Source organism: Aspergillus ruber, assembly GCF_000600275.1.
Source record: "Aspergillus ruber CBS 135680 unplaced genomic scaffold scaffold00048, whole genome shotgun sequence".
Taxonomy (NCBI): Eukaryota; Fungi; Ascomycota; class Eurotiomycetes; order Eurotiales; family Aspergillaceae; genus Aspergillus; species Aspergillus ruber.
The window spans coordinates 97213-119102 of NW_024467344.1; the positions used below are offsets into that span (position 1 = coordinate 97213).

Here is a 21890-nt window from a genome sequence, read left to right on the forward strand (position 1 = left end):
CTAGTATTGACATATATCCAACCTTTCTTTCCCTTAGCTTCAAACGCAAACAGGTCTCAAACCTAGAAAGCCCCAAGAATAACAGATCCCAAAACAACACCGAGGATCCCCATCCCCGATTTCGAAACACCCCCTCTCGTCGCCATCCCACTCTCAGTACTCGTCCCCGAGCTCCCGCTCGAAGTAGAAGTGCTAGTGGCGGTACTCGTCACACTAGCCGTCGCAGTCGCATTCTGCTTATCATTGCAAAACACATCCCCAAAGCCCGCCCCGTTATCCGTAAGACAATTCGTGAGGTCGCCAACGGATTGTTCCTGCGCGAGACAGTAGAGGCTGCAGTCGCCGTCTGTTTTCTCGACGGAGGCGGGCGTGCAGCATTTGTCCATTATGGAGGATGCGTTGTTGTGGTTTATGAGGCCGCAGGCGGAGTCTTGGGTTGGGAGGATCCAGCCGTTGCCGGCGCAGGCGGTTGATGTCGAGGAGACGGACGTGGTGGTGGACGACATTTTGTTTGTTTGTTTGTTTTGTAGTAGGGTATCAAAGTATGAAGAGATTTATTCGAGGATAGATGGTATGAGATGGGTGAGGTGAAGAGCTTCTATAAGTATTAGCAGAGACAGCTAAATATAGCATACCGCTGACTGGCCATGTTTCTGATCTATAACCTTGGTTTGCATAACTCAGACATATGAACACATCGAACAAAGAAGATTAACACAGAATATCCCGATGACGGGAATGCACCAACAACTCACCGCCACGCATATACCGCTTACTTTACGGAGTACTATTTCAGTCGATTCCGAGACACTGGGCAGCGGGCACCAGGCATGACCGCTTCTTGACATGTCATGTCCTGCGAGCAGAGTTCGATAGTTGGCCGTACGAGTATGTACAAGTATGAGTACGGCACTCTGTGTGCAGGGATGGATATCCATGACAAGAAAGTAGCACAATATGCATCGTTACATCAATTGTTCCATCCCATATTTCGCCATGACTGCCTCCGGAGCTGTTAATCAATGGTTCCGGAATGTACGGAGGACAGATGTCTCCACGAGCGAATCCACTTGTTTTACTTTGACCGTGGCTCCAATCGTCAGATTATATTAAGGGACTAAAAGTTTGCTTTTTGGTACGGAGGTGTTTTGATTTGTTAATGTTCTTCGGCGTGGCCTGACACGAATCTGACTCGGATTTGGGAATACGCATTGCTGGTCAATTGTTAGCTGGATGAATCGAAGCGATTCCGGATGCGATTGTGCGATTGATAAGTCGTGTTTGTTCGCGGGTTTGGCAAGATTTCAGCATACGTATGCGCATAAAAATATGCTGACGAGTAATGCATAAGGCTGAAGGCATGCACCGCCGCAGTTTTGATCGGCGTGGCTCGACAGCACGGCGGTTCCTTCGAGAGCTGCAGCATCAAGTTTACCATCTGAATCACGCTTTCCATGGTCTATCTTTATGAACTACGGCAATATGGCAGCGGATGAAGTGGGACGCGGGTAGGATTTATATTGGCTACGGTGATGAACAGGTACGTGTCAAAACTTGTTCCAATAGCTATGGCTAAGTGCTAACTGATGAATGAATCAGTGCTCCGTACGCGAGATCCAAATGGAATGCCCTGATCAGGCTCATAAAACACCTCGCTGAGATCTCATAGCTCAAGCCCACGCTCCGTTACTCAACTTATCGTCGAAGCGAGATCACGGAATACCCGGTCCTACTTCTCCGCGAACCAGTACAACAACATTTCAACAGTGTCCTTCCACCGAGTCTGTAGTCCAGTTGGAGAAATGCGCAATCTATGGAGGAAACCGGCGTCAGTGCGAGATTTGGCGTGGAGTACAGAACCTGGGCGCGTCATACTTTGTGCGGGGGTCCTACGGAGATAAGGTGGAACGGATTGACGTTTCTAACGGCTGGTAGCACGGCATACTCTGGAATTTGCTTACATGAGGACCACGTTCTTCAGACAGTGCTCTTGTGTTGAATCTGTCATCCTGGCTTTGCGGAGATGCGCGGAGATGAGGGACATCTCCGCTATCCCCGCTATAGTGGGACGGACGCGCCGACTGAGAACAAGTGATGCGGGAACCGTTGTGACGAGAAAACGGCAAAATGGTGCAATTGAATATCCAGGCCTCAACAGCTATATATATGTCGACCTAATCGTTCAATTGATCAATTGCTCAAGGCCAATTGCCCAGAAACTTCACCATGGCGAACGCACTTACCAACTACGCGGCCTATATCGACCCAATCACCAAAGCATCCCGGATAGGACATTTGGACCTTGCGACATCTACGATCACGCCCCTCTCTTTTCGGTCTGGGACTTCCGTCACAGACCTCTACCAAGTGATTGCCGCGGGCGAAGCCAACATCGCGACATACCCAGGACAAGACATTCGCCCACTTTCCAGCGTCAAACTTCTCCCTCCAATCTCCGGCCGCGACATCCTGGCCGTGGGAAAGAACTACTCAGAGCATGCGCGTGAATTCAACAGTTCTGGCTTCGATGCCAGCGACAAGAATGACCAACCGACTCACCCCGTCATCTTCACTAAACGCGCCACTTCAATCATTGGCCATGAGGACCCAATTCTTTTGCACCCGGAGTTCACCAGCACACCCGACTATGAGGGAGAGATTGGCGTCATTATCGGCAAACCCGGCTTTCGAATCTCTGAAGAACAAGCCATGGAGCATATCTGGGGCTATACAATTATCAATGATATGACAGCGCGTGAACGCCAGCGCGACCATAAGCAATTCTTCCTGGGTAAATCGCCAGATACATTCTGTCCCATGGGTCCAATTGCGGTGCCCAAAGAAGCGCTACCAGAGGACTTGATCGTGCAGACACACGTGAACGGGGAGAAGAGACAGGAGGCGTCGATCAAGGAGTTGATTTTCAGTATCCCGACTCTTGTCGCGAGTATCAGCGCCGGACAGACACTTCAAGCGGGAGACGTGCTGGCGACGGGAACGCCATATGGTGTTGGGTTTGGGTTCCGGCCGATGAAGTTCTTGCAACCTGGGGATGAGGTTTGTATTAGTGTTTCAGGATTGGGGATGTTGAAGAATTCAATTGCTAGTCTCGATACTGTCAATTATACAACCGAGAGTGTGAAGAATGATCAAAGTATCATTCCGGTGTCGAATGCGAAGGCTCCCGCAGGGTCGGGATTGCACAGGATCAACGGAAAAGATCTCTTTTACCAGCACGTTGGCCACAAGGATGGTCCACCTGTGATCTTTATTCACGGACTTGGAGCATCATCGACATATTACACTCCATTGATTTCAAAACTCGAACAATCGCATTCCCTGCATCTTCTGGACCTCGAAGGGCACGGTCTTTCTCCGACATCAGCATTGAACGAACTTACCATCGCCTCATACGCTGAAGACATTCACCAGACGCTGCAGTTTGCATCGATCAACACTCCTGTCACACTTGTTGCACACTCAATGGGCTGCCTCATCGCCGCACACCTCGCCCTCCACCGCCCAGAACAAGTCTCCAAACTCATCCTCCTAGGACCCCCACCATCTCCGCTCCCCGAACCCGCAAGTCAAGCAACTTACGCCCGCGCGAGCCTAGTCCGCGAGAAAGGCATGATATCTGTCGTGGACGCCATTATCCAAGCTGGTCTATCTGCACAGGTCCGCGCGAATAACCCCCTAACAGTCACGGCTGTGCGGCTGTCACTGCTTGGACAGGATGTGGAGGGGTATGCGAAGGGGTGTATGGCACTTGCTGCGTCTGCCAAAGAGACATTGGACTTTAGCAAAATCAAGTGTTCGGTTATTATTATTACTGGGGAGGAGGATAAGGTTGGATCGGTGGAGGTCTGTGAAAGGTATGTGGGGCAAGTTGACGATGGGAGGGTTGACGTGCTTAAAGATGTTGGTCATTGGCATTTACTAGAGGATGTACAGGGGTGTGTTGGTGCTGTACTTAGTGCGCTATAGTATCTATAATCGTATAGATCAACTAATCATAGCTGACCAACACTGCCTTAATACGAGAATGTAGAACTTGGGACAGTCACGTTCACCAACAACACAAAATCGACCATCTTTTCTACATCGTACACCACCACTACAACAAACTAAACGAGACATTCTTAGCAAAATGTCCCCAAAAAAGACAACGACCATGGCCCCTTTACCCCCGCCCCCTCCCCTTGGCACAACATGAAAGCCGACGTCTTCTGGTCCGTCGCCTGGATGTCCGCCGCAAACGGGCCCCCAGCAGGAACCTACAGCCCCCTTAGAAGCAAACTCCAACTTCGCGGATCCGGAGAAGAGCGGGAAATATGCAGGTGGGCCGGGAGTGTGTATGATTGTGCGGTACAAGGATACATCTGTCGGGCCATATGATGAGGTTATTTGGATGCCGGGGTACTTCGAGGTTCCGGGGACGAGGAGGAAACATGCTAGGATTGCGGGGATTTATGTTTCGAGGGTGGAGTCGGTTTTGAATGGTTAGTTTGATTTTTGGGGGTTGAGATGATGATGAGCTGATGGTGTTTACTTAGAACGGAGAATTGGAATATTCCGAAACAGGTATGTCCTCCAAACCAACAACCGAATACATTATTCTTACAGTATCAGCTCGCAAATCTCACCTTTCACTCCTCCCCAACAACCCAAAACCCCCCTTACACCAAAATCTCCATCTCCATCCCCTCCAATCCAGAAAACCCCTTCATCTCCATCCCCTTCCTCTCCCGTCCAATCCTTCCCATCTCAACATCCTATACCCCGCTAAACCTCGACTTTGCAATACCCCCTCCCCCATCCCGCAGAGCGGGAACTGGATTGAGGACGGGCAGGTGGGCTCGGTTGATGGTGAGTGGCGGATTTCGAGGGTTAGTGTTTCGGGAAGGTTGGCGTTTGTGAGGGTTGATGGGAAGGTTGCGGATGGGGGGAGGGGTATCCGGATTTGTCAGGGAGCATGCGGAGTTGGCGATCGACAGGGTGGATGAGGACTATGAGGGGAAGTAGTCGGGTTTTGCTATGGTTGGAAGATGAAGTTGAGGGGTGTGACTGGTGATTGCTTACGGCGTTAGGGTATACTGCTATGAAGTCGTTTTAGCGGCCGCGTCTCGGCCCCGCATGAAGGCATCCGCTTTCTCTCCAGTCGATGATCCAATTTAGCCCAATGAAAACCAATAATCAGCACCCGTCGCAGCTCAGCGTTCCATAGAATATTATCCGGTCGAAGGTCCTCATGCAAAACTCCGAGAGAGCGGATCTTCTTTACAGATCTGCGGAGTGAACATTGGAGTCGAGCTTTACGAATTATTTTGGGGGATATGTCTTCAGAATGAACGAATTTCGGAGACGCTTGCTAACTTTAATATCCCAGTCTACTGCATCTGACGGAGTCAAAGTAACTGAAATCGGCAAATACGGAGATTCAGCTTCCAATGGACAAGACTGCCTGATGGGACTCCATAGACGATGATTTCATTAAAACGTAGATACGGATTGTTTTCGGCCACTTCTGCTAGTGCTGTGAACAGCACTATAGGATAATCGACTTGGGGATTCTGGTGGTGGCAGAGATGACCGAAGACCCCAAGAAAAGAAAACCTCCTCGATCAAGGGCTTTTTCCTGAGTATTGTTAGGGTTGAATAGCAACGACCGCATATATTTAATAATAGGCCAGATAATGATACTCCATGGCAAAGGTCTCGGGCTCCGCTATGGAAGGCCTCCCGGATATGAGCTGGATATGGTAAGGTAGAGCACTGGTGCGTACTCTAGACTATACGGTCAAATTCAAGGTTTTAGTTTTGAGCAACCCGTATCAGCAATTGGCCGGATGGTGTAGTTGGTTATCACGTATCGTTAACAGTTCCACAACTGGTTCCGATAAGGTCCTGGGATCGAGCCCCAGTCTGGTCATATGTTTTTGCTTCTGTTTCATTCCGTCCAGGGGCCGAAGGACGAGTTCGACATGTATTAGTGGAGACAGTATAGCACATGGAACCTCTTAGTTAGGGAGCAGCTTCCTAGCCTCGCTTTATATTTGTAATTTTGAGTCAAGCTATGGCCAGAAGGAGCATCGATACTGCTGTATTTGTATGTAGATAGGCAGAGGATGGCTCTGTGTGGGCTCGCTAGAACGGGCCAATCAGAGCGGGACATATCGGAACCTGGGGCTCCAACATCAATCTAAAATTCCCTTTGTACCTATTCCTTTGTGCCAGTGTTACTGGTTTTTTTTTTTTTTTTTTTTTTTTTGTTGTCCCTTACAGAAAGAAGGCTCCAACTCTCGATAAATCCATCCCAAACAATTAGCTGAGCTGACGATGCTTGCTAGTGCGGGCATCTGGCTTTGTTGTTAGTGGATGGATTTAGTTTGGAAAGGGTACCCGTGTATTGGAGACCTAGTCGATTTCTTTCTTCCTTTGAAAAGATAGTGATGAAGACGAATATTACCCTATCCTCAGCCCTGAAGTGCAAGCACAGATCATGATGCAGAGAGAACTTGGCTCCGGCGATAAGATGAAGGGATAGGAGGCCATATGGCCCCTGGGCGAGCTCAGTTGGATGCTGGTGTTATTGAATAGTGACAATCGAGTGTGTTTGTTTAAACAACAATAACTATCGCTATGAATATTACTTATTGTACTTGCCAGATAATACTCCCATGTTCAGTCTGGGCCAGGAGTCGAAAATAAATCCTCGGATTCCGAGCTCCAATATAAACCCTCTCAACAATGAGCAATATAGAAGAGACACCTGCTTGTAGCTTTTAATTACTTGAGGAAAACGTGAGCTCGACCTTTGTGTTCAATAGGAGCCGCCAGAGCACGCTCGCGACCGATTCCCCCAAGGTGCTCGAACACCTGTTGATCACCCGAATCTCCGATAAACACTTATTTCAACCCTATCTCTGTGTAAAGTCAAACCTCCTCAATAGTTTCAACAACTTATATACAAACTGCGGCTCATATAAGCACCTCAAAACCTTGCTTATACGAGGTGGACAGCACGTTGACATTATCATTTCGGTCTTACGCGGCGTTTCCCTCCGTCTGTTTTTCGTACTTACTTACTGTGACCGGACGTCAGGATGTGTATTTTGGGTCGACAGGTTCTCCGCAAAGTCGGGGAATGTCCGGAGTAGTTCCGTGTGCGTTTCGGCGTCCCGATTGGGCAATGGGGCGAGTGATATGTACATGTTCGTAACTAGAGACTGAGCGTTTGCTTGTCTCTCCTAAGCCAGGAACACCTTGCTAACTATGCACTACCGTTGCTACCAGTCTACAGGTATAATTGATAGCTCTTCTCTCTTAGACGTCAAGCAAGGCAGTAAAATAACAATGCGGGGTTCAAATTGCGGGGATCAGCCGATCTCCCGACCCATGTCCGTATTGGGAAAAAGGCTAACGTCAACGCCTCACTTACCCATCTAGGATGCGCGATATCTCCTCAGTTGCAACAATACGTGGGATTTGGTATAAAGCATGGCTGGGTCTCCGTTAGTCCGGACGGTACGTCACGCTTGGTTCTGGGTTTGTCTCTGGGCGTCAGAGATCGGGATCGGGGTTCGAGGGGGTTAGGTTTGGGATGGGTATAAAAAGGTCGATTGCTCGGGGCGTTGGCTCAGCTTCATCGCTATCAACCAGCTTCTCATTCACATTTTCTTTTATCCTCTGCGAAAACCGGTTTCATCATGTCTATCCCGGAAACCCAATGGGCTCAAGTGATCGAAAAAACCGGCACCCATCCAGTTTACAAGCAAATCCCCGTCCCCAAGCCTGGTCCCGATGAAGTACTCGTCAAAATCCACTACACAGGCGTCTGCCACACAGACCTGCACGCCATGAAAGGCGACTGGCCCCTTTCATCCAAGATGCCGCTTGTCGGCGGTCACGAAGGTGCAGGCGTTGTCGTTGCCAAAGGTGAACTCGTCAATGTCATTGACGTCGGCGACCACGCTGGTGTTAAGTGGCTGAATGGATCATGTCTGTCGTGCGAGTTCTGCAAGTCCGCGGATGAGTCGGTTTGTCCTGATGCGTCGTTGTCGGGATTTACTGTCGACGGGACGTTCCAGCAGTACTGTGTTGCGAATGCGGCGCATGTTACTAAGCTCCCCAAGCATGTGCCCTTGGATGCTGCAGCGCCAGTGCTGTGTGCTGGTGTTACAGTTTACAAAGGATTGAAGGAGTCCGGGGCCAGACCCGGCCAGACTGTTGCGATTGTTGGTGCGGGTGGTGGTCTGGGCTCCTTGGCACAGCAGTATGCGAGGGCTATGGGTCTTCGTATTGTGGCTATTGACGGTGGGGATGAAAAGAAAATCATGTGCGAACAGCTTGGTGCAGAGGCATTTGTAGACTTTACCAAGTCCAGTGATCTGATCGAGGATGTCAGGGCTGTTTCTCCCGATGGACTTGGTGTGCATGCTGTTCTTTTGCTTGCGGCTGCTGCGAAGCCGTTCGAGCAGGCGACGGGATATGTTCGTTCGCGGGGTACGATCGTTGCCATTGGGTTACCGGCGGATGCGTATCTCAAGGCTCCTGTGTTCAATACAGTGGTGCGGATGATCAATATCAAGGGAAGTTATGTCGGGAATAGGCAGGATGGAGTGGAGGCGATTGACTTCTTTGCACGGGGATTGATCAAGGCTCCATTCAAGACTGTGCCGCTCAAGGAGTTACCGCAGGTTTTTGAGCTGATGGGTAAGTTTCTTCCTCCCACTCGCTTTTGCGATCCGTGTGCTAACTTGATACAGAGCAAGGAAAGATCGCCGGGAGATACGTCTTGGAAATTCCTCAATAGAGAGATTCCGTTTGTCCGGATGCATCTGACATGCTTAATGCGGAGGGATTATTTGTATTTCCATAAAATAGGATACCATACCAGCCAATCAAATAGTTACCACATTTAGTACTTTTGCAATTGCTTTAGTCTTCCGCCCCTGAATCCCCAGGACCAAGGTTGAATAACTCCGACCACCATAAGACATGAACCGGCGTAAAATATACACTGAGTTGTAAACATAACATACCATGAATAAATAGCAGCAATGTAATGCCCACACTTCAGCTGTGACAAGTCTTCTGCTCTCCAAACGTCACCATTCCCTCCTTTCTCCCAATTATTGGGCCACGCAATACGATAAGTTCCAGCTTATCACTTGAGTACCAGGACTTCCCGAATCGCAAAGGACAGCAAAACTAGGGTGTGAGGGTTTTCGAGGACTTAGACGCAGGTTGAAGGGTAGAAGAACGAGTTCTGGTACCGCGTCACAAGCCCGGATCAACTCTAGTCATCATTAAGTCAGAACGATGGTCCTTCCTCTTAATAACCTTCCCCTTAGTATTCTCCCCTTTGAGATTCCTGATGACATCCGAGTAAAATCAGACCATCTGCTACACCATGGACTTACCAAACTCTGGCACCTGTCCAAAGCCTTTAATGAAGTCATCCTGTTTGAAGAATCCCCCGTCCGCTTGAACTACACTGCTTGGCTTCTCCCTTGAGTGCTTAATTTATCCAACAAGCGAGTCATTACTTGGCGATGATATCCTTGGCAATCCCTAGGATCATATGAATATAAACAGTATCGTCGAACATCCTCACATACTGCATTGTTTGGATCGCACAGCCGCTCAATCCGTAGAATACTGAGACACACAATACACCTCAGTACTCTTTCTGCCTTTTTGCTGTGCCCTGTGTGGTTGGAGGGCGAAGCGTTTCGAACAAGCCCGTGTACAGCCAGTTGACGATGGTGTGGTCTATGTATTCGTCAGCCTTGTTGATCCAGAGATATGGAAGTATATGCGGCTGATTTAAGGAAGCGGCAAGGACTGGAGCTTGTTTGACGAAGTGTTGTGGGACTGCATAGCGGTACTTTTGCCAGTGACAGTAGAGGGTGACTATTTTTATTAAGTAGGGTCTATAGTGGTTAACGCTGTCTCCATATGCGTTCTTTGCTCTCAATTGGCGTCCATACTCTTGCAGCTCGAGAGAATGGAGAGTTGGATAAGAGCGACTCACGACACTTTTGACTGGTCATATTCCGCGAGGAGGTAATCAGTGATGATTAAGTTGCTGCTGCATCCTAGATAAGCTTTCTCTTCGTTGCTTTCCACGGTGATGACTTGGATTTCCATTCCTGGAGAGATGAAGGGTGATTGGAGAGTGACGGGGAGAGAGAAAGCGAGAAATTTCCTGGTAATGCCACACGACAAGAAAACAACAGTCTATATTCTTTCATTGCTGCCCAAATGTTCCTCAGATATGGAAGGTGAAGAAACACCGTTCAGTTTATATATTAGGGACTTCATTTAGGCAAGACGAAAAGCAGCGCTCATATCTTGTCAGCGGATTCCTTCATCTATTGTTCATCTCCTGGGATTTAATTTTTTTTTTTTTTCCTCCTTATGTATCCTTCTTTTATTTGGCATTGAAATATTCGTGCTCGCTGTTGAGCGAGTCTGGATGGTTCAGCATTCTCCGAAGACGATATTTCTCTCAATGTCGTTCTGTCTGTACTGCCGGAGCCAATTACACCGTCTTTTTATTCCGACGATAGATTAAATAGCAATAACAGAAATGAAGAAAGCAAAGGATCTAAAAAAGGCGAGGAAAATTAAGGCCTGGCTCAAAGCCTGCTCTTATGAGACGTAGAAAGGATGCTAATTGAGGGACTGGATGGGACTGCGACTGAGACTGTGAGTCCCGGTACTCCGCTTGGTGAACTGTTACCGATATGGCTACTCATTTCGGAATGTTTATAGAAGTATAATTCACTATAAAACAAAGTATAATTATATATTCGGGGGCAAGGAGAAGGAATTCCATAATACAAGAGGGAAGTTGGTTTTAATAGGGGAGGGGTCGTTACTGCCTTCTTCGACAAATCGCTGACGGCGACATCTAAGATAAGGATGGTTTTGGCTGCTGCCGATGGGCTCTTCAAAGCCTGGCTTTTCCCCTAGTCTTTGAGATATCAATTAACTGCAGTACCTTCCAGCGGGGGCTTATTAGGCTCAGGACGTAGTATCCACAATGTCCATCAGATCATGGTTCAAAGAAGTTGAACCTGGCCCCCAGGTTCAAGCCTCAAACTGTGCGAGGTGAAGGTCTTGTTCTCAATATCTTTGCTGACTAGCACCTTTCTCTCGCCCACAATTCATCCCCGGCGCAGATAGTCCACCGAGACGTTTTCAGATTCCGAAGTTTGACTGGTGTCCTGGTATACGAATGTTTCTAGGCGGTGAAAAATATTCGTAAATGCAGCATGGATTGTCTTTGTCTCTCTCGAGGTATTTGGGGCCGTGTATAATCCAGCTGTCATACGAGAAACCATGTTAAGATTCGAATACCGAGCCCGAAAACTGGCAGCCACTGCCATACATCCCACTGATAGAGGTTCCATATATAGCTGACCATTATTATTCTAATACTTTCGATTGGGGGCCAGTATGTGGTCTCATAAACCAGGCATTCGTATACAAATAACGACTCCACTTAAGCGGATCTCAGCCAGCACATACATGATCCTTCTGACTGAGACGTGCCTACATCATACAGTGACCTGTATATATGACAGTGAGATATAAACTGACAATCGATCCTTGCTGTCTTTAGACCGGACTTTGGTGGTAGGCACCGAAATATGGGGTTATACATGGCGGATTCGTTCGAGATTGCCCTCATTAGCGGATAATCCCTTTGGCATTGGATTTTAATCGTATTGATGGATTACTGTATATAGTAGGGGTATAATAATACTATGCGCAAGACAAGGATGTGATTGAACAATTGTCAATAATACGAACAGCAGCGTTATCCAAAAATGGATACGAGCTTGACAGCCTCAGCGTTCTCCACGCTTAGCAAATACGCGACATTATTCATACAGCAGGAAAAGGAATATGCAATTATAAAATAAATTTCTGCAACGACTCACGGAGAAATGTTGAAATCCCAACCATCCATCATATCCCTGAATGCAAGTACCCGATTGGCACCATATCGAGACAAAGCGTGGAACGCCTCGGAAATCCATCGATATGCCAGGCGTAGGAAGTATGAGACATGCATATAGATACGACAAGAATAGTAGCATCGGGTAGCACGACAAAAGAATCGTTGCGTCGTGTTACGGCGAGTTGAGATATTTAAACCCCTCGATGTCCTGTTGATGCGAATCTCATCAGCAACAACAGCTTTTCTCAATTTCCTTCCATCTCTCAAGCTTCCATCAACCAATCAACATTCAATCCACTTTACGGCAAACAAAATGCGTCTCTCCATCACCCTCCCACTCGCCACTCTCTTCCTCGGCCTTGCCTCTGCTTGCACGCCTGGCGAGTACTCTTGCGGTGCCTATCGTAAGTCATGTCATCAATAGATGCCCTTCCTGTAATATAGTACGAGAGACTAATTCTAAACAGAAAACAAGGACACCGTCATGCAGTGCGGCGTGGACGGTATCCCGGTCCCCATCAACACTTGTGGTGGTGGATTGACTTGCAAGAATGTTGACGGACGGGTGCTTTGCGCTGTTTGAAACGAATTATATGGAAAATGGGTACATTCTGGGTGAATAGGAAGGAACGTTCTGGATGTTCTGGGCATATTTGGATGTGTGTGCAGCACCTTTATGAAATTTAAAATTGGCAAAGACCCTCTATATTAGAGCTTTATGTGCTCATAAATTGGATACCTCAGTAGGAACGTTTGTGCATTGGCGTAGGCCAGCCATCATGCTAGCTATGCTGTAGATGTAGCGTGAATACTCCAAAAATGATTTCTGAGACAACGATCAAGCTACGAGATTCTCTGTTCTCTCGTAACTCCTTTGTATCCAAGCAACTTAAACCTGCAACAAAGCTTGTATAGTATTATCGGTGGCTTTTTACTAAGTGAAATATATGTTCATGTCTACTAAACGGCAATCCACACAAATAACCACAATCATCCCCAAAACCCAACGTTTCAAGCCTTTTCAACATATTAGCCATTCCCGCCAAGTACAACGACGTCCAAATATACTTCTACAACCCTAACACCGGATTTCATCTCCGCAGAACACCATACAACGTGCATATCGCGTCATATCCCGGCGACATATTTCCATCCATAAACATCCCTTCTAGAACATTATCAACGGTCTAGAATATCTAGAATGCTCATTGTGGTGGTGGCCATGTGGTGGCCGCTTGTATTTTTTTTTTTGTTTCAATAGACGTCATATTTGCCCCAGAGAGGGAATACATGTATATAAACCCGTACAGACAATGTTGAATGCCGTTCCTCAGATTAGCAGGACTATCTACGGAATTATATTAATAAAACCTTTGACAAATTAATGAGAATAATGAAGGACATCGGAAACGTCGCTCGAGGCTATAAAGCGTGAGTCTCCCTCAACCCTGCCAAAAACCAATCATTAACCACGGCACCGGGGCAATCGCAGCGCCATCCATAACCGCAATGTCTCCTCCGAAGGCCGCCTGCACGCCGAAGAAGAGCTAAAGCGAATCCAATCCAACGAGGCCCCAGGCAATGAGGCCGGTCTGAGCGATGACGAAGAAAGGCATAATCGAAATGTTGCGCGGGGATTAAAAGCGTATGTACCCACTGCCTTCTTTGTTTCTTTGAAATGAAACTGGTGTCATGATTTTTTGGAGTAAAGGCTTATGAATTGCAGGGCGACGCATAATCCAAATGTCACAGATGTGGGGAAGCAGCAGGCTAGGGGTCGGTTGGAGAGCATGGGGGAGCATCCTGAGCAGCCGGCTGATTAGTGATTTCTTGTCTGTTTGATGGAAAATGTGTATAGTGGGCTTAGATTGTATAGTATCTGGGTATGGTAGATTGTACAGAATGGAATGTATATATCATGGTCCCAAGTCCTGGATTTCTCAAGTGTCGGGATTCTTCCCAGTAGATCACCAAACACCCGGAACAAGCCTCCACGGCACCAATCTGCAATACTCATCCCAAGCTACTCCATACTTAGCTTTACACCGTCCCTCATCCCGAATACACCGATGAACAAGCAATCCCCCCATCCAGATCACATACAACCACACCAACAATTTATCCGTCCCAACCAACGCGCACATACTAAATGACAGAAGCAAATCGCCCACGTAGTTCACGTGTCTTGCACAGGCCCACCATCCACTGCACAGGAGGATACTCTTGTGCTCTACACCGTCGGATGTTTTGTATGTTGCTGTAATATACTGAGCTGGTTTTCCCCAGATCAGACAATTTCCGTTTGAGCGACGGACGCAGTCTTTTTGGTTGTTTACGGAGCGGAAGAGAGAGTAGCCAGCAATACCGATGCTGAATATTGCGGCTAGGTAGATGGTCGAGGGTGATGTCGGATAGTGAGCTAGATACTGCGCTTGGAGCGTGTAGTTTGCCGGGAGAAAGCAAAAACACCCCCAGATCAAATAAAAGCCATAGTGGTCGTGGGTTATGTCGATGGTGCGGAGGTACCAGGATTCGTTGACGAAGAAGTCAATCGTGTAGATGGTTTGGAGGGTTGTGACGAGGATTAGGGATGAGGATACGGTGCCGTGGGTTTGGTGCTGGTACGCTATGCTTGAGATATCTCTGTCTAGGAGTTAGCAATACGTTTGACGTGGAAGGGCTATTACATACATCAATGTCCAGGTAATCATCCCAATCCTTCCGTTAGTGAAGAACTTAAAGTCGAAGGTTTTTCCAATTCTTGGATTCAGCTCAATGCCAGCGTAAAGATCGTGGAGCGCGGAGCCTATATTGTTAATGCAGCCTCTAATTAGTGGTGCTTAACCAGCCCATGCAGAAAAACATACCACTAAACTTGCGATCCTCTGGATGGCTAGGTCTCAAATACGCCTTTGCATAAGCAAAAACGACAGCCAAGTATCCAAACAGGTTCATCGCCACAAATATCCCATTCCAGTTCCTGATCACAAACCCAGGATCCAAAAGGCCGTACCAGCAGAGCAGCGCATAGATAGCATGAGTAACCGCCCATGCATACAGCCCATTCGTCCGGTATGTGAGAAGATATCCAGCTGGTGTACGTTGGCTTGTGTTTATTGGACCTGGCAGCAGTTGAAATAACACAGCTTGCAGAGCGATATAACACGCATAAGCAATCGTGGGCTTAAGACTGAGGCTTAAACCGTGAGCTATCATAATTTTCAATAAGCCTTGTTTAAAACCGATCGTTACGAGCCTGGACAGAGACCCTTCGAACTGCGAAATTGTAATGAAGAAGCTTGCTGTGACCAGTGGAGCCACAAATAAAAGAACTGCGGCACGAACAGAGAGTAGCCATGGCGATTGGATGCTAGAGTAGCGTTCTTCGGGCAAACCGGTGTTGACTTTTTGAGGGTGTTTTTTCCTCATGGTAGCTGTGGCTGAAGGAAACGGGGGCTGTACATCCGAGATTGGGTCTGGATGCTTCATTCTGGCATAGGAATTCAATCGTTAGGTTGCAACGAATGAGTGCAGAGCCGCAGGACTTCCTCCTGAAAGGAGGCATGGAGACAAATAAAAGGATTGTACTCTTCGGCTACATATTGCCAATACATGTCAGCAAACATGTGAGATCAGACCAGCGCCGGATCACCGGAATGCACATGAGATTCCACGATCTGCGAGCATCTGACATTTGGCCAGTCACGATAATCCCAGGATTTTTCCACCAATCATGGTTGTGGTCATCAGCAGTGACGGTCACGAATTGGGTGCCTATGTCAAGCTATTGCTGTGTACATGCCCATCGAAAGCCTAACGAACATTTGAGCATTTTTATGGCGTCGCGTAACACTGGACACTAGATACGGATGAACTGGCAGTGGGGTAATCTTGTGCGAAACAGTCCAGATCACAATTATCATGCACAAGTGATCCCATAAGGCTGACGTGAGCGTAATACACTTTTGTACATGCTTATGGCTCAATCTTGAATGAAAGTGTCATTATAATCATGTCTAAATATTATATGTCCACGAGAAATGAGAATGTCTAAATCACCATCCTCTCTTGATCTTCCACTGCATGATGAAATTCGCAAACGGATAGAAAGCAAGCGAAACTCCGATCCATGCAAAAAGAACACCAAAGTCCAATCCAATCCGGGAATGTGTTCCAAAAAGGATCGTCCGTAATGCCTCGACGACTGTTTATGTTAGCTACTTCCCGACAATACAGGAGTGAGGAAGAGTACTTACTCCGATGCAAAGGCCAGGCATAACCCCATGCAAAAAATTGCGGTGCCAAGTCCAGCGAGTAAAACGCCGTCGAAACATTGGTAATAACCCAGAAAATGAGGAAGAAGGAGCTCCACGGCATACCGAGAACCATGGCCATGTTCTCACATGGGAATCCCAGTGCCGCCATTCCGACCCAGTTCAGCATCCAAAAGACCACGAATGATCCGTGCCCATACGCATTGGGGTTCTCAGCGGAGATAGTATCCGGTGCAGGCGAATTGGTGAACGGGATCTTGAACGCCAGCGATACGAACGAGTAGAATAGTGATAAGAAAAAGTACGACCCGATATGTGTTAAAATGCGCCATACCAGCCACTGCCACATATGTAATGGCGGATGGTTGCCCTTGACGAGCTGCATGTGGATTGGCATCAAGAATGGGAAGTTGAAGAACGCAACGATAATCAAGTAGATCAAACCAATGGTGACGGCTGGCGTTGCGACGGCTGGCGCAAATGGTCTGAGATCGTACGTGTTGAACCCAATGCCTGGGTTCGCGGCTTGCGGTACGTTGGTGATGTTGGCCCTTTCCTGCACCAACGACTGTACCCAACGGGGCCCAAACTCCATCTGAGCTTGAATCTGGAAGCTAGTTAATGCCGGTCTGATGTAATTGGTGCAGGTAGATTCGTCCCGAGCGGAAATGATGATAAATTGAACTGTCCCTGTTGGATCGTATGATGAATTCCCGTTTCTGATGGCGTCGCGCAGCATCGTTGTCGCATTAGGATTGACGACAATAGCAGCCCACGCATGCTCATCATACACCCGCTGTCGCACATTCCAAACATTATAGTCAAACTCCGCTGGTGAAACGATAGTATACCCAACGCGATCCGTCGATGACTCAATAATCTGCCCCGCAACATCCGTTATAGCAGGCCCGACAATTGTATCGTTCGTGAGATACGGATCAACCTGGCCGTCGAAATCCACCACCCAAACCGTCAACGAGGGCAGATTATTCTCGACTCGGAACTGCACGGCCCAAAATAGCGAAAGAATGCACAGGACGAAGACGCATAGGATCAACACTGTTTTATGCAGGGAGAACCTTATTAGCCACGAGTCATATGTATGCAATTGATCGCTTTCTGACCGACTTACCCATGCGCCCCAGCTGAAAAAGAACCCGATTTCTCACGCCATTCAGTGACGGGTCGAGGAAGCCCACGGCTGTCGCGGGAGTCGAAGGGGGTTCCTTGATAGAGCCTTCTTCCGGCGACATACTTTCGACAGCCATGAATATGGACAGGACTTGACAATGGCGCGGGAAAATGGAACAAAAAAAGGGAAAGAAATGAGCAGTTAAAAAGAAGATCAATGGAAGATAACTCTGGCCGGTCACATCACGCCAACCATGGGGGCGTCGCGACCAAATCCGGCGTCTTTATAAGAGCATCGGCCGCACCCGGTTGCGCGCAACAGAGTTAATCCATTGGCGCAAGCCGTAAAACCCGAAATCAAAGGATCCATAAATTTGTCAACTCATCGCTTTATGGCATGGCATTGGGCGCGACCGATTATTCGACTGATAGTTTGGTTCTGCGCTTGTTCTTGGACTTTCCACTCTCCTTGCCGCCGGTTTGGCTTCCTATTTCGGAATATCTCGGTGTTTACGTCGTCCGAGTCTCCGAAAACTCTCGGGGAATTCCTAATCCTAAATGACACCAGTGTCTGATCTTATCTGATAAGATCGGTTGCTCTGGTCCCTCAAAGCATCAGTAATACACATTATTATCGACCCTAACACCGCCTTTCTTCAATTCCGTATGTGTATACTGTCATGTCTCTTTGTCTCAGCTCAGTCAGTAGACGGCAGCAAGGTATATGCGCCATCATTTTCTGCTCACCGCTGCCGCATTGACTTCATCATTAGCCGTGGAAGAGGAGAAAGCTTGAATGAGTTGACTTCAGGGCAGCTGTTACACTAATGACGCGCTTAAATACTTGGAGCGTGGTGCTCAGGGCATCGGCGACTTTTAATATTCCGCTGGTCTAGACTAGAAGTGCATAATTGTAACATTATTCTGCGAGCGACTTTACTCCCTTTACGGGCCCGTCGCATTTATGAGTTTCATGTGGCTGTCCCTCGAGTGAACAGGGAACGTCCCTCTGCGCTCCAAGACATGCACCACGGAATCCCAGCCATTCCGGAAGCTCTTGGAATACTAGCCAAGCTACTCCCAGAACACTCTGGGAGCATCCCAGAACTAAGTGACAGGTTTCTGTGAAGGGTCTTCTCACCGTACGAGATGCCAGTTGAAGAATTGGAGTCTGCGTTGAAAAATTGTGGAGGAAACTGCACGAGGAATTTTGGGGACATGGCATTTACTGTTATTAAACGAGGCTCGAAACCCAGAGTGTGCATTTACATTTGATTTGAAGCTCATTTCCGCGACAAGATCGGATGTTTATATATGAGTATCCATAGATCAACCAAGTATTTCTCTGGCTTGTCAGGATTGGCTTACTACATGAGATTGGTCAATCCCACTGCAACCCTCGGATACGACGAGATTCGTGAAAATGGAGTGGTAGGAGCGCCGGTGGGCAATAGTGGCCAATTAGTTACCGTTATCCAATTATGCTGACGCAAGATTCTGGTATGAGAAAAGCTTGAGATTTGACTATGCTAAAAACCAATTAAGTTTAACTAGAAGTTTTGCTGAGTTGGAGATCCATTCGTTTTCCAGAACGTCATCCGAGTTAAAATTGTTCAGATCTCCAGAGCTAGCAGACAACCATTCTTCTTTGCTTACCGCGTTCCACAAGGGATCGTTCTTCGGTAATGGGAACTTCAGGTCGTTTACAGTGAAATTTTTGGCTGCTGATCTGCTCACCATATTATAAACTTTGTACAAGGTCAGATTGAATCGTTTGATCTCTTCAATGCTGATCCAAACATATGGAGCAAGTTCTTCCGGAGTAAACCGGTCAAGTATGTTTGGATAGTAAAGCATGCCTAGTCGTTTACAACTGGCAACGAGACACTCGAGGAGCTCCATGTCAGAAGGCGGGAGAGAAGGCTTCAGGTCAAACCCCAACGAATCTCGGCCTTTATGTATTAGAGCGAAAACTATGTGCAGCAGAATTGCCTGGTATGTCGGAATCGGCCAAGCGCATGAACCACATGCCTCCTCTGCGGTAGAGGCGTCCCATGCCCCCTGTGCATACCACTGTTAGTGAAAGCATGGTGTTATCAGAGTTGCCTGGCATCAGCTCACTCTCTGTTGGTATATTGCTAAACCTAGCGTATTGTGGAGGTCAATTGCTGCGGACCGCGAACTTTGCCCCCCATTTGCCCACATCCCGATGACCATCATCGATTGTACAAGTAAAGGAACTTCGTAGTACTGATTGAACGACCCACTATGCACAAATGGCCAATAAGGGTGAAATCGTTCAAAGTAGAGTCTGACAAAGAATCGATCCTTTTGCGTCTTGGGTGGTGAGGACAATGTGTCCTGTGATGACATGGTTGACTTGTCGGGAGAATCACGACGGCCTATCTCTTGTGATTCGCTCAGTGAGCAGAAAATCCTCCGGTACAGACATTCATGGCAAGGCGGCCCTCCCTCACAGCGAGTTTTCCTATTCCGGCAATTCAAGCAGGCATGCCCTGGACGAGGCGCGGACTCATCAACTGCATGGATCCGCCGCATATGTCGACGGAGGGTGTCACTGAATACACATTAAAAACATTATCCAGCATAAACGGAAACGAGAAACCGCTTACTTCCGTCTGAATGCCCGATTACAAAGTGAACATTGGAAAGACTGAGGCTGGATATGTTGCGCTTGGTGGCGACTGAGGTGCTCCTTCCGTTGATAACTTGCGTTACAGTCTGGGAAATCACAAGAAAACTTTTCTGGCGACGCCATAGAATTTTGCACTTCCATAATAGCGACTCCGCTGGGTGCGTTGCAGGTGAGAATTAGATTGGTGATAGTGGGAGGCTCCGGTGGGAGGCGGGCAATAAGGTGGGAGGTTCCGGTGGGATACCATCTAGATTCAAAATCGAGTGCCATGATGTAAGAATCCATTTCTATTTACTCTTGAAGAGTGCTATTACATTTCTAATCGGAATGCGATCCTCTGCATATATATACCTGTTTCTCACCTCTTAATTTCCTGCTAGCATTCCAACCACATCTTCCATTCCTTCGGCAACTCTCTTTACTCCTAATTCAGAGCAATATGAAACAAGCGATCAACCTTGCCGGACCGACTGTCAAGATTATCGACAGCCCGATCCCTGAACCGAACGATGACCAGGTTCTGATCAGGGTGGTAGTCTCCGGATCGAATCCAAAGGACTGGAAGCTCCCGGATTGGGCGGCTGCTGGAGATGTCAACTTTGCCATGCTAGATAAGGCTAAGAATGGATTGAACCAAGGAGACGATATTGCTGGATTCGTCGAAAAGGTCGGCGCGAATGTAGTTGAATTCAAGGTGCGCGATACAACACCGTGTCTGCTGAGTTCTGGCCAACTGACACTGCTTTAAGCCTGGTGATCGCGTTGCAGCTTTCCACGAGATTTGCACGCCTGGGGGTTCCTATGCGGAATATGCGATCGCGTGGAGTTATACCACCTTCCATTTACCAAAGCACACATCCTTTGAAGGTGCGTTCAAGACGCCATAATCTTGCTACCCCGTGACTGACCATGACGAAATGAGCAGAGGCCGCCACGATTCCCCTAGCAGCCTTGACTGCTTCCGTATCTCTGTACGCGCATAATCGCTTCCCCTTCCCCTGGATGCCTGCCCAGAAGTCGATTCCGTTCATTGTGTACGGCGCGAGCTCAGCTGTCGGCTCATTTGCTATCAAATTGGCATTCAACAGCAACATCCATCCGATCATTGCAGTCGCCGGGAAAGGTTCTCACTATGTGGAGACACTGATTGACCGGAGCAAAGGCGACACCATTATTGATTATCGCGAGGGAGTCGAAGCAACCATTGCGGGAATCCGTAAGGGCCTACAGCAAACTGGCCACTCAACTGTTCATCATGCACTTGACGCTGCTATAGTCCCACAAAGTGCAGAGGTCCTCAGGCAGTCGGTGGCTCCTGGCGGAATGGTTGATTTCATCTTACCAAACGATTTCGATGTCTCGCCTGCTATCCACTCGGTGACTTCTGTGGGCTCGGTGCATAAACAACCAGAGTTCGAGAATAACGAGGAACTAGGGTTTGCCACGTCGCGATATTTTACTCGAGCCCTGCAGGACAAGAGTCTCTCAGGTCATCCTTTCGAGATCAGATCGGGCGGTTTAGAAGGCGTTGAGCAGGCCCTGAAAGATCTGAAGGATGGAAAAGCAAGTGCTACTAAGTACGTCTTTCGCATTTCTGAGACTCCAGGTTGTGCCTAGTATGTCATAGTCCCACGGCGCAACACAGAATGAGTATCGAAATATAGCATGTGAAGTCGGACCGAAAATGGAAAGGTTCCCCAGGCTTCCACAGAAAACATCTACAGCAGGGCACTAACAGGCCTATAATATGCCACAAGGTAGAGGGAACGGTAAATAGCCAATGTATGCCTAATTGCATAGTAATACAATATAACTCGCCGGAAAGTGGGGCCATTCATATTCAAGGATAGAA

The 21890-nt window shown here is 47.9% G+C and overlaps 9 protein-coding genes and 1 non-coding gene across 10 annotated transcripts; 6 read left to right on the plus strand and 4 right to left on the minus strand.

Moving 5' to 3' along the window:
- Positions 1-18: 18 nt before the first annotated feature.
- EURHEDRAFT_290624 (uncharacterized protein) lies at positions 19-758 on the minus strand. The gene is made up of 2 exons (XM_040778230.1): positions 756-758; positions 19-595 (listed from the first exon to the last, which is right to left on the minus strand). Exon 2 carries the CDS (start codon positions 504-506, stop codon positions 63-65), a length of 444 nt encoding a protein of 147 aa, XP_040634202.1. The 5' UTR covers positions 507-595; positions 756-758; the 3' UTR covers positions 19-62.
- A 1468-nt stretch (positions 759-2226) lies between these two features.
- On the plus strand, positions 2227-4507 carry EURHEDRAFT_381928 (bifunctional fumarylacetoacetate hydrolase/alpha/beta hydrolase family protein; the record flags this gene model as incomplete). Its single annotated transcript, XM_040779477.1, has 2 exons — positions 2227-3921; positions 4220-4507. The coding sequence occupies 2 exons, from the start codon at positions 2227-2229 to the stop codon at positions 4505-4507; spliced, it is 1983 nt and encodes a 660-aa protein (XP_040634203.1).
- Positions 4508-5843: 1336 nt separating this feature from the next.
- Positions 5844-5932, plus strand: EURHEDRAFT_t160. Its single transcript has one exon. It is a non-coding gene; the product is annotated as a tRNA-Val (tRNA).
- A 1777-nt stretch (positions 5933-7709) lies between these two features.
- Positions 7710-8815, plus strand: EURHEDRAFT_519118 (zinc-dependent alcohol dehydrogenase; the record flags this gene model as incomplete). Its single annotated transcript, XM_040786751.1, has 2 exons — positions 7710-8715; positions 8769-8815. The coding sequence occupies 2 exons, from the start codon at positions 7710-7712 to the stop codon at positions 8813-8815; spliced, it is 1053 nt and encodes a 350-aa protein (XP_040634204.1).
- A 3372-nt stretch (positions 8816-12187) lies between these two features.
- EURHEDRAFT_417393 (uncharacterized protein) lies at positions 12188-12679 on the plus strand. Its single transcript, XM_040783188.1, has 2 exons — positions 12188-12381; positions 12445-12679. Exons 1-2 carry the CDS (start codon positions 12291-12293, stop codon positions 12558-12560), a joined length of 207 nt encoding a protein of 68 aa, XP_040634205.1. The 5' UTR covers positions 12188-12290; the 3' UTR covers positions 12561-12679.
- A 691-nt stretch (positions 12680-13370) lies between these two features.
- EURHEDRAFT_381931 (Con-6 family protein) lies at positions 13371-13800 on the plus strand (the record flags this gene model as incomplete). The annotated part of the gene is made up of 3 exons (XM_040779478.1): positions 13371-13408; positions 13470-13622; positions 13704-13800. 3 exons carry the CDS (start codon positions 13371-13373, stop codon positions 13798-13800), a joined length of 288 nt encoding a protein of 95 aa, XP_040634206.1.
- Positions 13801-13944: 144 nt separating this feature from the next.
- On the minus strand, positions 13945-15406 carry EURHEDRAFT_519119 (ERG4/ERG24 ergosterol biosynthesis protein; the record flags this gene model as incomplete). Its single annotated transcript, XM_040786752.1, has 3 exons — positions 13945-14620; positions 14669-14783; positions 14845-15406. The coding sequence occupies 3 exons, from the start codon at positions 15404-15406 to the stop codon at positions 13945-13947; spliced, it is 1353 nt and encodes a 450-aa protein (XP_040634207.1).
- Positions 15407-16032: 626 nt separating this feature from the next.
- EURHEDRAFT_519120 (SNG1 family protein) lies at positions 16033-17519 on the minus strand (the record flags this gene model as incomplete). The annotated part of the gene is made up of 3 exons (XM_040786753.1): positions 16033-16181; positions 16234-17310; positions 17384-17519. The coding sequence occupies 3 exons, from the start codon at positions 17517-17519 to the stop codon at positions 16033-16035; spliced, it is 1362 nt and encodes a 453-aa protein (XP_040634208.1).
- A 1387-nt stretch (positions 17520-18906) lies between these two features.
- EURHEDRAFT_467006 (Zn(II)2Cys6 transcription factor) lies at positions 18907-20161 on the minus strand (the record flags this gene model as incomplete). Its single annotated transcript, XM_040785149.1, has 3 exons — positions 18907-19443; positions 19504-19960; positions 20016-20161. The coding sequence occupies 3 exons, from the start codon at positions 20159-20161 to the stop codon at positions 18907-18909; spliced, it is 1140 nt and encodes a 379-aa protein (XP_040634209.1).
- A 153-nt stretch (positions 20162-20314) lies between these two features.
- On the plus strand, positions 20315-21869 carry EURHEDRAFT_390331 (zinc-binding alcohol dehydrogenase family protein). Its single transcript, XM_040779826.1, has 3 exons — positions 20315-20732; positions 20788-20905; positions 20964-21869. The coding sequence occupies exons 1-3, from the start codon at positions 20478-20480 to the stop codon at positions 21653-21655; spliced, it is 1065 nt and encodes a 354-aa protein (XP_040634210.1). The 5' UTR covers positions 20315-20477; the 3' UTR covers positions 21656-21869.
- The last annotated feature ends 21 nt before the right edge of the window (positions 21870-21890 follow it).

Bases quoted from the DNA above. Each gene is read 5' to 3' on its own strand.
- EURHEDRAFT_290624 (XM_040778230.1), bottom strand. From the start codon at position 506: ATGTCGTCCACCACCACGTCCGTCTCCTCGACATCAACCGCCTGCGCC.
- EURHEDRAFT_390331 (XM_040779826.1), top strand. From the start codon at position 20,478: ATGAAACAAGCGATCAACCTTGCCGGACCGACTGTCAAGATTATCGAC. The intron at 20,733-20,787 runs GTGCGCGATACA...CACTGCTTTAAG, and splicing joins CGAATGTAGTTGAATTCAAG to CCTGGTGATCGCGTTGCAGC. The intron at 20,906-20,963 runs GTGCGTTCAAGA...CGAAATGAGCAG, and splicing joins AAAGCACACATCCTTTGAAG to AGGCCGCCACGATTCCCCTA.
- EURHEDRAFT_417393 (XM_040783188.1), top strand. From the start codon at position 12,291: ATGCGTCTCTCCATCACCCTCCCACTCGCCACTCTCTTCCTCGGCCTT. The intron at 12,382-12,444 runs GTAAGTCATGTC...AATTCTAAACAG, and splicing joins GTACTCTTGCGGTGCCTATC to AAAACAAGGACACCGTCATG.